Here is an 11,375-nt window from a genome sequence, read left to right as displayed (position 1 = left end):
CCACGACCGGACCACCCCCCCAAAAAACAACAACAACAACAAAAATACATATATTGGGGCCTATGTAGGGTGAATATGAGATAACTAATTTAGGAAAAGAAATATCTTACTTTTTGCCTCTGCTATCTAACACACCAGAGATAGGAATATATATATTTCAGAGTAAATAATTTAGTAAAATCAAACTAAGCTCTGGCTTCAGTTAGGCCCAGTTACTTCTATGGATAAAAGTTCTATATTAGTACTTTTGTTTTCTCATCTGTAAAATAATAATACAATATTGAGGAATAAATGAGATAATGAACATAAACCAATTACTATTTTTATTAATAATTTTTTATTGAGATTAAGTGATTATATAAATTTCACAAATGTCACAGTATTGTGAGATAGTGATACTTAAAGTCACAAACACGGGCTGGGAAGGTGGCTCAGTGGTAGAGCGCTTGCCTTGCATGCCTGAGGCCCTGGGTTCGATTCCTCAGCACCACATAAGCAGGAAAAAAAAAAGTCACAAACACATTTTAACCTTCACAAGGCAAATTGTCTTTATTATGGTCTATAATGTTTGTGAATTCTATGAGCTTTGCCAAGACAACTATTTCTTCCACATCAGGTGATAAGTAAATTTCTTTCCTTTTTTTTTGTCGGTCGTGTGGCTTGAACTCTGGGCCTGAGCGCTGTCCATGAGCTCATTTTCCTCAAAGCTAGCATTCTATCACTTTGAGCCACAGTACCATTTCCGGTTTTCTGGTTAATTAGAGATAAGAGTCTCATGGATGTTTCTGCATGGGCTGACTTTGAACAGCAATCTTGAGATCTCAGCCTCCTGAATAGCAAGAATTACAAGCAAGAGCCACCAGTGCCCCACTAGTATCCTTTTTTCTGCTCTTTTTTTTTTTAACCTCTTACAGAACTAGTTTATGGTTCCATGTAGTGATTAAGTAAATGTCTTAATCCCAATAGTCTAACAAAGAGAGCAAGGCTTGTACATAATAGGAGCAAAGAAGATGGACATAGAAATAAGGAAAAGAGCCAGAAGTGGTGGCACACACCTGTAATACTAGCTCCTTTGGAGGCAGAGATAGGATCAGAAGTTGGAAACCAGCCTGTAATGCAAAGAGAGTGAATCCCTGTCCCAAAAAAGTGCTGACATCCTCTGTATATTTCCTTTTTAATAATTATTGAAAACATTTTTGAAAAAGGAGTTGACAGTGTAGCTCAGTAGTAGATCACTTGCTTACCACATGCAATGCCCTGAATTCAATCCCCATCACTGAAAAAATAAAATAGTTTGGCCCTATATAATGGCATACACCTATAATCCTAGCTACTTAGAAGGTAGACAAGAGGATAGCAATTTGAGACCTGCTAGGGCAAAAAGTTAGTGATACTCTATCTTAAAAATGAGCCAGTCTGGGGGCTGGGAAGGTGGCCCAGTGGTAGAGTGCTTGCCTTGCATGCATGAGGCCCTGGGTTCGATTCCTCAGCACCACATAAAGCAAAAAAGAAAAAAGCCGGAAGTGGCACTGTGACTCAAGTGGTAGAGCACTAGCCTTGAGCTGAAGAGCTGAGGGACAATGCCCAGGCCCAGAATTCAAGACCCACAACCCCCCCCCAAAAAAAAGAGCCAGTTGCTGGGTGTAAATGGCTCATGCCTATAATTCTAGTTACTCAGAAAGCTAAGATTTGAGGATTGGGGTTCAGAGCCAGCTCAGGCAGAAAAAGTTGTGGAACTCTTTCTTTTTTTTTTCTTTCTTTCTTTTTTTTTTTTTGGCCAGAGCTGGGACTTGAACTCAGAGCCTGGACACTGTCGCTGAGCTTCTTTTGCTCAAGACTAGTGCTCTACCACTTGGAGCCACAGCACCACTTATGGTTTTCTGGTGGTTAATTGGAGATGAGTTTATCAGGGCTGGGAGTGTGGCTCAAGTGGTAGAGTGCCTAGCCTTGAGCTTGAAGTCATCGCTTAAGGGGTAAAGTGCTTACCTACCAAGCACAAGATTTTGCGTTCAATCCCTAGTACAGCAATCAATCAATAAATAAAATGGGAAAAGGGACTAGATATGTACCTCAAGTGGTAGAGCACTTGCTTAGCAAGTACAAGGGCCTGGGTTCAATCCCAAGTGGCGCTGTGGCTCAAGTGGTAGAGCGCTGGCCTTGAGCTGAAGAGCTGAGGGACAGCGCTCAGGCCCAGAGTTCAGGCCCCACGACCGGACCCCAAAAAACAAACAAACAAACAAAAAAATTGGTGAACAGGTATATGTGAATTTTTCCCTCATAGATTTTAAGGCCTTGGGTAAGTACTTCCTAAGACTAGGTTGAAAGTTTGGCTGTTGGCAGATTTTTCTCTAATTCTTCTAATTTGTAATTTTCCCCCCATCCCTGAATCTTGGGTGTGTGGTTGGAATATAAGGCAGCTGGCTTGATAAATAAACAGTAAAAATATTCTGTGACCCTCTGGGGCATTGTACTCCTCCTGCCTCAGTGAAATGGTGAGTAAAAGCTAATTGCAGCCAGATTTCAAAGTACTTTTTGAATGAGAGAATATAGTACTTCCAGTCTTTTTATAAAATTGAATTTCCAAAAGTAGGAGCTAGTTTCTATTAGATGAAGACCAAAATTATCTTGGAAAAGGACTTTGTGTAAATAGGAAAGCCAAAAACAACTTTTCTCACTTTTATTACTTTTGTAACGGTTGTAGAAAAAGGGAACAATGAAGGAATATCTCATCTGTTTTCTCAGAGAAAGAAAAAGTATTACTTGGTGTCTGATATTATTTGTTGTTTCTGCCAGATACCAGGCATATTTGTATTGGAAAGTAGGGTTAGGATAAGACACGTATTGAGCAGGACACCTGTTAAACCTATGGTCAGGTCTAGAGGCAATCTCCCCAGCATGCTTAGTCATTAAGCAGTACCTGTAACTTTACTCCAAAGGACTCAGATTCTTACAACTTCATTGGATTTCAATAAAACACATGTCTCATTGGTACATTTCTGAGTTGTAGAGGCATTTTGTATAGTGAAGAAGAATACTGGCATCATATTGGAAATTCAAGTGCAGAGAATTTGGGGCTTCACCCAGAGAGACTAGCTGTGTAGTCTTGACAGCAAATCATTCTGTTTCTCTAAGCCTCAGTTTCTCCAGCTGAAACTGACATAGTTGGGCTTTAAAAACATCCTCTTTGTAGTATGATTTATTAAAGTTTGGATATTGTACAATGATATAAATCAGTACCATTATAAATTCATGGTTCCACCACACTATAGAACATGACCCTACTTTCTCCTTCTCAGGGAAAATCCTAGCTAACTGATACTAATTTACCAAGCATGCTACTCTTGCTCATAACCTTATCTTTACTCAGACCCACATTTCCATTGCATCTGGGCATAATTTATGTCTTTCCCCCACCCACCACTTGTCTCTTGCCAATCCTGGGCCTTTAACTTGGCCTGGCTGCTGTCCCTAAGCAACTTTTGCTCAAGCTAGTACTCTTATCACTTGAGCCACAGCACCACTTCTGACTTGTTGTGTGATTAATTGGAGATAAGAGTCTCATGGACTTTCCTGCCCCAGCTAGCTTCAAATTGTGATCCTCAGATCTCAGACTCCTAAGAGTAACTAGGATTACAGGCATGAGCCACCCAGTACCCAGTTTTGGTATGGTATTTTTATGGGCAGAGCTGAGATCATTAATTAGAAAAAGGGCTGGTGGACTGGGAAGGTGGTGCAGTAGTAGAGTGCTTACCTTGCATGCATGAGGTCCTTGGTTCGATTTCTCAGCACCACATAAGCAGAAAAGGCCAGAAGTGGTACTGTGGCTCAAGTAGTAGAGTGCTAGCCTTGAACTGAAGAGCTGAGGGACAGCACCCAGGCCCAGAGTTCAGGCCCTGCCACTGACAGAAAGAAAGAAAGAAAGAGAGAGAGAGAGAGAGAGAGAAAGAAAGAAGGTGAGGGAAGGGGAAGGGAAGGAGGAAAGGAAGAAAGAAAAAGGGCTGGCATGGCATTGTTTTCATACCATCTTTTTGGTCAAAGCAGTAACATGTCCAGCCAAGATTCAAAAGATGGAAATGTAGACTATATTTCTTGATGGGAAGAGCTTCAAAGTCACTTTACAAAAGAATGTGGGATCTGGGTAATGTGGCACATGCATGTAATCTCAGTACTCAAGGGGGAAGAATAAGCAACAAGATAATAAGTTCAAGGTCTGGGCCACATAGTTAAGACACTATTTTATTTTATTAATTAACTAACTGTCCAATTGCTAGGTACTGGTGGCTCATGTCTGTAATCCTAGTTATTGGGGAAACTGAGATCTGAGAATCAAGGTTCAAGCCAACTTTCACAGACAAATCTGAGACTTTTATCTCCAATTAACCAGCAAAAACCTGGAAGTGTTGGGGCTGGGAAGGTGGCTCAGTGGTAGAGCGCTTGTCTTGCATGCATGAGGCCCTGGGTTCGATTCCTCAGCACCACATAAGCAAAAAGAAAAAAGCCAGAAGTGGTGCTGTGGCTCAAGTGGTAGAGTGCTAGCCTTGAGCTGAAGAGCTGAGGGACAGTGCCCAGGCCCAGAGTTCAGGCACCATGACTGGACCCAAAAAAAAAAAATAATGATAATAATTTAAAAAAATAAAACCTGGAAGTGGCAGGGCACCAGTGGCTCACACCTGTAATCCTAGCTACTAAAGAGACGGAGATATGAGAATCACAGTTCAAAGCCAGCCAGGGCAGGAAAGTCTTTGGGAACCTTACCTCCAATTAACCATCAGGAAACTAGAAGTGGCACTGTGGCTCAAGTGGTAGAACGCTCCCTTGCCTTAAGCTGAAGATCTGAAGGACAGCTCCCAGGCCCAGAGATCAATCTGAAGGACAGCTCCCAGGCCCAGAGATCAAGCCCCAGGACCAACCAAAAAAAAAAAAAAAACCTGGAAGGGGAGAGATGGCTCAAGTGGTATAGTGACATCTTTTGAGCAAAAAAGCCAGGCAAGCGTGTAAGGACCTGAGTTCTACTCAGAGCTGGCACAAAGATAGATAGATAGATAGATTAGATAGATAGATAGATAGATAGATAGATAGATAGATAGATAGATAGATAGATAGATAGATAGATAGATAGAGCTGCAGAAAAGGTGATTGAGTTCTCTTGAGTTTTCTTACTCAAGAGTGGTACTCTAGGGGCTGGGAAGGTGGCTCAGTGGTAGAGCGCTTGCCTTGCATGCATGAGGCCCTGGGTTTGATTCCTCAGCACCACATAAGGAAAAAGAAAAAAAAGGCGGAAATGGTGCTGTGGCTCAAGTGGTAGAGTGCTAGCCTTGAGCTGAAGAGCTGAGAGACAGCGCCCAGGCCCAGAGTTCAGGCCCCACGACCGACCCCCCCCCAAAAAAAAAAAGAGTGGTACTCTATCACTTGAGCCACCTCCAGTACAAAGATTTTTCATAAAATTTTACTGTATCTCCTATGAGTATGGAGTAATACATGTCAAATCTTGGATGTAAGTGTGGCCTTCAGAAAGTGAAATGTTTAGTGTAGAAACAGTAAAATGCCTAACCAAAGTTTTTGAAAGCCTCATAGTTTGATACAGAGTTTCCAGAGAGAAGACCCTTTATGGTTTTTTTGTTGTTTTTTTTTTTGTCGGTTGTGGGGCTTGAACTCTGGACCTGGGCGCTATCCCTCAGCATTTCAGCTCAAGGCAAGCGCTCTACCACTTGAGCCACAACACCACATCCAGTTTTCTGAGTCGTTTATTGGAGGTTACAGTCTCATGGACTTTTACTGTCTGGGCTGGCTTTGAAGTGTGATCCTCTGATCTCAGCCTACGGAGTAGCTAGGTATACAGGCGTGAGCCATCAATGCCCCGCCCCTTTATGTTTTTATGTGGTAGAATCAAAATTGCCCAACATCCTAGTCTACCCAGGGTGAGGTATAGGCAGCATGGCTCCAACCCTTAGTGGTTAATAGATGCATACTACCTAATCTGTTACCTAATTGTAAACCTCTTTTCATTTTTTTTGTAGGCACCCTAGGATACATTTCCATACCGGTCTTGTAGATGCCCATCTCTACTGCTTGAAAAAATATGTTGTGGATTTCCTAATGGAAAATAAGTAAGAAAGAGGGAAACTCTGATAGTTCATGCTTGTAATCATAGGGGATCTAAGAACCTGACTTTAAATGCTAGCTCTGTTTTTAGCTGCTAGATCTGGATATATACAGGAATATCAAGGGAAAGAGAATTATTTCTCTGTGTCCAATATTATCTTTTTCCCTCAAATAAGAAGGTCAATGAAGGTCAACAGCAAGCAATGGTAAAATGAATTCTCATACAAAGCTTTCCTGAAAATTGTTCTTTCTTTCTTTCCCACCCCTCTCAGGACACTGTTGCCCTGCTCCTCTCTGACTTATCCTATATTTCATTCCATCAACTCATATATACTGGGCATACTTCGTGAAGGGGCTTTGTGTTAGATTAACCATGTGGTCATTATATATTTTAATGGAAACAGGAAAAGGTATCAGAAGTAAGGAGCAAGTTAGGGAAAATAATACCACAGAAAGTAAGGAATGACCTGGCTGGGCACCAGTGGCTCATGCCTGGAATCCTAGCTACTCAAGGGGCAATCTAAGGATTGCAGTTCAAAGCCAGCTGGGGCAGAATAGTCCTCATGAGACTTATATACAATTAACCTCTCAAGAACTGGAAGTGAAACTGTGGTTCAAGTGGTAGAACACTATCCTTGGGCACAGATAGCCTTAGAGACAGTGCCCAGGCCCTGAGTTCAAGTCCCTAACCACAAAAGGGGGGTGGAGGTGGAGCCAGGCACCAGTGGTTCACACCTGTAATCCTAGCTACTCTGGAGGCTGAGATCTGAGGATCACGATCAAAGCTAGCCCAGACAGGAAAGTCTGTGGGATTCTTATCTCCAATTAACCACCAGAAAAACAGAAGTGTCACTGTGTCTCAAGTGATATAGTGCTTGCCTTAAGCAGAAAAGTTCAGGGACGGTGCCCAGGCCAAGAGTTCAAGCCCCACAACCAATAAAAAAAAAGGTGGGGGGTGTGCAGGGAGGCTTGACCTGTGACTATGAGACTTGGGAAATTCAAAAAGTAAAAGTAGGACTGAGAGTGTGACTTAGTGGTAGAGTGCTTGCTTAGTGTGCATGAAGCCCTAGGTTCAATTCCTCACTACCACATAAACAGAAAAGACCGGAATTGACACTGTGACTCAAGTGGGAGAGTACTAGCCTTTTTTTGGGGGGCGGGGGGGGTCCGGTCGTGGGGCCTGAACTCTGGGCCTGGGCGCTGTCTCTCAGCTCTTCAGCTCAAGGCTAGCACTCTACCATTTGAGCCACAGCGCCACTTCCAGCTTTTTTCTTATGTGGTGCTGAGGAATCAAACCCAGGGCCTCAGGCATGCAAGGCAAGCGCTCTACCACTGAGCCACCTTCCCAGCCCCAGTACTAGCCTTTTTGTTGTTGGTGGTGGTTGTTGGCTTGAACTCTGGGCCTGGGTGCTGTCCTTCAGCTCTTCAGCTCAAGGTTATCACTCTCTCTCTTGAGCCACAGCACCTCTTCTGGTTTTCTGAGTGGTTTATTGGAGGTCAGAGTCTCACATACTTTCCTGCCCACGGCTGGCTTTGAACCAAGATCCTCAGATCTTAGAGATCCTCAGATCTTAGCCGCCTGGGGAGCTAACAGGCGTGAGCCACTAGCTCCAGGCAGCTTTGAACATTATTTCATTAATATTTTCCTGTAGCTAAGCTAGGTATATTGGCTCTTGCATATAATCCCAGCCCTTGGGAGGCAGAAAGATCTCAAGTTGGAGGCCAGCCTGGGCTACATCAAGAAACTCGATCTTGCTGGGTGCCAGCTTGAGCACAAAGCTCAGTGACAGCACCTAGACCTGGAGGAGGAGGAGCAAAAAAGAAGAAGAAGAGGAGGAGGAGGAAAGAAGAGGAGGAGGGGGAGGGGGAGGAGGAAGAGGAGGAGGAGGAAAAGGAAAACTTCTTCAGGGCTGGGAGTGTAGTTATGTATGACATGCATGAAACCCTCAAGTTGATTCCTCAGTACCCCATACATAGAACAATCCAGAAGTGGCACTGTGGCTCAAGTGGTAGAGTGCTAACTGTGAGCAAAAGAAGCTCAGGAACAGTGCCCAGCTCCTGAGTTCAATCCCCAGGATTGGCAAAAAGAAAGAAACTTCAAGCCAGAAGTCAGTGGCTCGTGCCTGTAATCTTAGCTACTCAGGAGGCTAAGATATGAGGATCTCAAAACCAGACTGGGCAGCAAAGTCCGTGAGACTTTTATCTCCAATTAACCACCAGAAACCAGAAGTGGTGCTGTGGCTCAAGTGGTAGAGCAATAGCTCCGAGCTGAAGAACTGAGGGAATGCTCCCATGCCAAGCCCCATGACTGATCACAAAGAAAACAAAAAGAAACTTCATCTCAAAAAATAATAATAGGGCTGGGAAGGTGGCTCAGTGGTAGAGTGATTGCCTTGCATGCATGAGGCCCTGGGTTTGATTCCTTAGTACCACATAAGCAGAAAAGGCTGGAAGTGGTGCTGTGGCTCAGGTAGTAGAGTGCTAGCCTTGAGCTGAAGAGCCGAGGGAGAGTGCCCAGGCCCAGAGTTCAGCCCCCACAACAGACAAAAAAAAAAAAAAAAAGAGAGTCTTATGGACTTTCCTGCCCTGTCTGGCTTTGAACTGTGATCCTCAGATCTCAGCCTCCTGAGTAGATAGGATTACAGGTGTCAACCACTGGCACCTGGCTAATGAGGCCCTAAATTTAAGCCCCAGTACTGGCATACACACACACACATACAAAAGTAGTTGACTAAGTGTAGCTCAGTGATGGAGTGCTTGGCTAACAAGCACAAGACCCTGGGTTCACAGCCCTAGTACCACCAGAGAGAGGGAGACAGAAAAGGGAGAGAGGGAGGAATGTTAGTTCAACTAACAGCTTTTAGACCAAAGTCACGATTTTCACAATGTTATACCACTTCTTGGCAGAGCCTTGAGCTACCTCCATTTTGACTAGGAAACAACAAAGAATAATTATATCCTTCACTATGTTGCTAAGCCTGCTGCCTTATAGGATGAACTCAGCAAAAGTTGGAGGGACAGCTTCATATCTTCTCTTAACATTACTCTTTCCCAATCTCCTTGAGGCTCTGCTGGTAGGGCTGTGTGCCAAGCGTTGTTTGCTTGCCTCCCTTACAGTGACAGTTTGTTTGGTCCATAATGTAAATATCATGGCCCTGAAATACTCCAGCTGCCTGTGCTTTGTCACTTCTTCAAAGGGAACTGACTTGTTTTCTAACTGAGGGGGCCCAAGGAACATTTGCTACCCACACTAGTGTGAAGCATTAAAATCAGAGAACATGGAGCTAAGAATGACTGTTGTTTCATTCTTTGTATTCATATGGAAATTCTTAATCTCTACCATCAAAGGAATAGAGAAAAAAATCACATTGAAATTCAATATAAGAACTCCAGCTTACACAGAATTTTTCCAAGATGTTTAACTTGATCCTTTAAAAATAACAAAGACCATGAACTGTGTAGCTCCATGGTTTGCATTTTTTTCTTGCCCTCCTCAGTCTCTGCTTCTGTCTTGCCTTCCTACCTACGACTCCATCTGTGTGTTATTGTGTCAGAGCTTCTTTGACTGGGGCCAGGGATAAGAGTAGAAACTAAGCAATGGCAGTCAGGTTTATAAGGTTACCAGTACTTCAACTCCTCTCAGGCCTCATCTCTGAGTATTGTAACTAATTTCCCTATCTTTGGTTTCCTTACTCTGGGCCACCTTCCATAATTATACCAAAAGTTTATTTACTGAGAAATAAAACTGATCTTGCTGGGGCTGGGAAGGTGGCTCAGTGGTAGAGCGCTTGCCTTGCATGCTCAAGGCCCTGGGTTCGATTCCTCAGCACCACATAAGCAAAAAGAAAAAAGCCAGAAGTGGCGCTGTGGCTCAAGTGGTAGAGCATAGCCTTGAGAACAGAGAGGCTCAGGGCTAGAGCCCAGGCCCTGAGTTCAAGCCCAGCCCTGGAAAAAAGAAAAAAGAACGGGGCTGGGAAGGTGGCTCAGTGGTAGAGCGCTTGCCTTGCATGCATGAGGCCCTGGGTCTGATTCCTCGGCACCACATAAGCAAAAAGAAAAAAGCCAGAAGTGGCGCTGTGGCTCAAGTGGTAGAGCACTAGCCTTGAGCTGAAGAACTGAGGGACAGTGCCCAGGCCCAGAGTTCAGGCCCCACGACCAGACCCAAAAAAAAAAAAATCAAAAAACTGATCTTGCTATGTTCCTGCTTAAAAACTACCACTGGCTTCTCAATTCAGATTTTCTAGAACCACATGCTTCTCTCTTGCCTACTTTCGTCAACTTCATCTCCCTCTATCCTTTTTTTTAAATATACACTAGGCCAGTGCCCACTGGATTATTAATCCCTAGAGATCAGAAACAGGTTTTCCAATGAAAAGGGCTGAGGAATATTTGCTATTCACACTAGTATGCTAAAGCCTAGCATGATGATTGGCATAATATTACTTAATAAGTGTAAATTAGTAATTTAAAATTTTAACAAGATCACAATGTGAGAGAGAAAACTGAAAAACATGCTAGCCTCTCACTCATCTGATTTCATTCCCTTTACAAAGTATAAATCAGAAACACACTGACTAAACTGAGCACCAGTGGCTTATTGCCTGTAATCATAGCTGCTTTGAAGGCTGAGATCTAATCATCACAGTTCAAAGCCATCCCAGATAGGAAAGTCTGAGACTTTGTTGTTGTTGTTGTTGGTTGTGAGGCTTGAACTCTGGGCCTGGGTGCTGTCCCTCAGCTCTTCAGCTCAAGGCAAGCCCTCTACCATTGAGCCACAGCACCACTTCGGGTTTTCTGGTGGTTTATTGGGGATAAGAGTTTCACGGTCTTTCCTGCCTGGGCTGGCTTTGAACCACGATCCTCAGATCTCACCCTCCTGAGCTAGGATTACAGGCATGAGCCACCAGCACCCAGCTTGTGAAACTCTTCTCTCCAATTAACCTCCAGAAAACCAGGTGCCATGGTTCAACTTAGTAGAGCACTAGCCTTGGGCGAAAGAACTCAGGGACAGTGCCCAGGCCCTAAGTTCAAGCCCCATGACTGGCAAAAATAAAGAAAAAAGGCATAAAATTATAAAATTTGGTAATTTTTACAAAGAAGAAACCCACAATTAAACTGCTGTGAGAGAATATGGAATAAAAGTCCTTTATAAAGTCATTATGTAACATAGCTGTTGTCATTAAAAGATTTTAGACAGGTGCCCGGTAGCCCATGCCTGTAATCCTAGCTACTTAGGAGGCTGAGATCTGAGGATCTTGGTTCAAAGCCAGCCC

At 43.6% G+C, this 11,375-nt stretch overlaps 1 protein-coding gene across 1 annotated transcript in view; it reads left to right on the top strand.

Annotated features, from left to right (window-relative positions):
- Positions 1 to 11,375, top strand: part of Eif2b3 (eukaryotic translation initiation factor 2B, subunit 3 gamma, 58kDa) — a 68,098-nt gene that overhangs the window by 44,097 nt on the left and 12,626 nt on the right. Inside the window, exon 6 of the mRNA XM_013016790.1 lies at positions 6,018 to 6,107. Coding sequence (XP_012872244.1) covers positions 6,018 to 6,107 — 90 coding nt within the window. The remainder of the gene's footprint in view (positions 1 to 6,017; positions 6,108 to 11,375) is intronic.

Source organism: Dipodomys ordii, unplaced genomic scaffold (assembly GCF_000151885.1).
Source record: "Dipodomys ordii isolate 6190 unplaced genomic scaffold, Dord_2.0 Scaffold33, whole genome shotgun sequence".
NCBI lineage: Eukaryota > Metazoa > Chordata > Mammalia > Rodentia > Heteromyidae > Dipodomys > Dipodomys ordii.
Note: the sequence above shows the minus strand (reverse complement) of the source record. Positions and strands in the feature narration are given on the sequence as shown.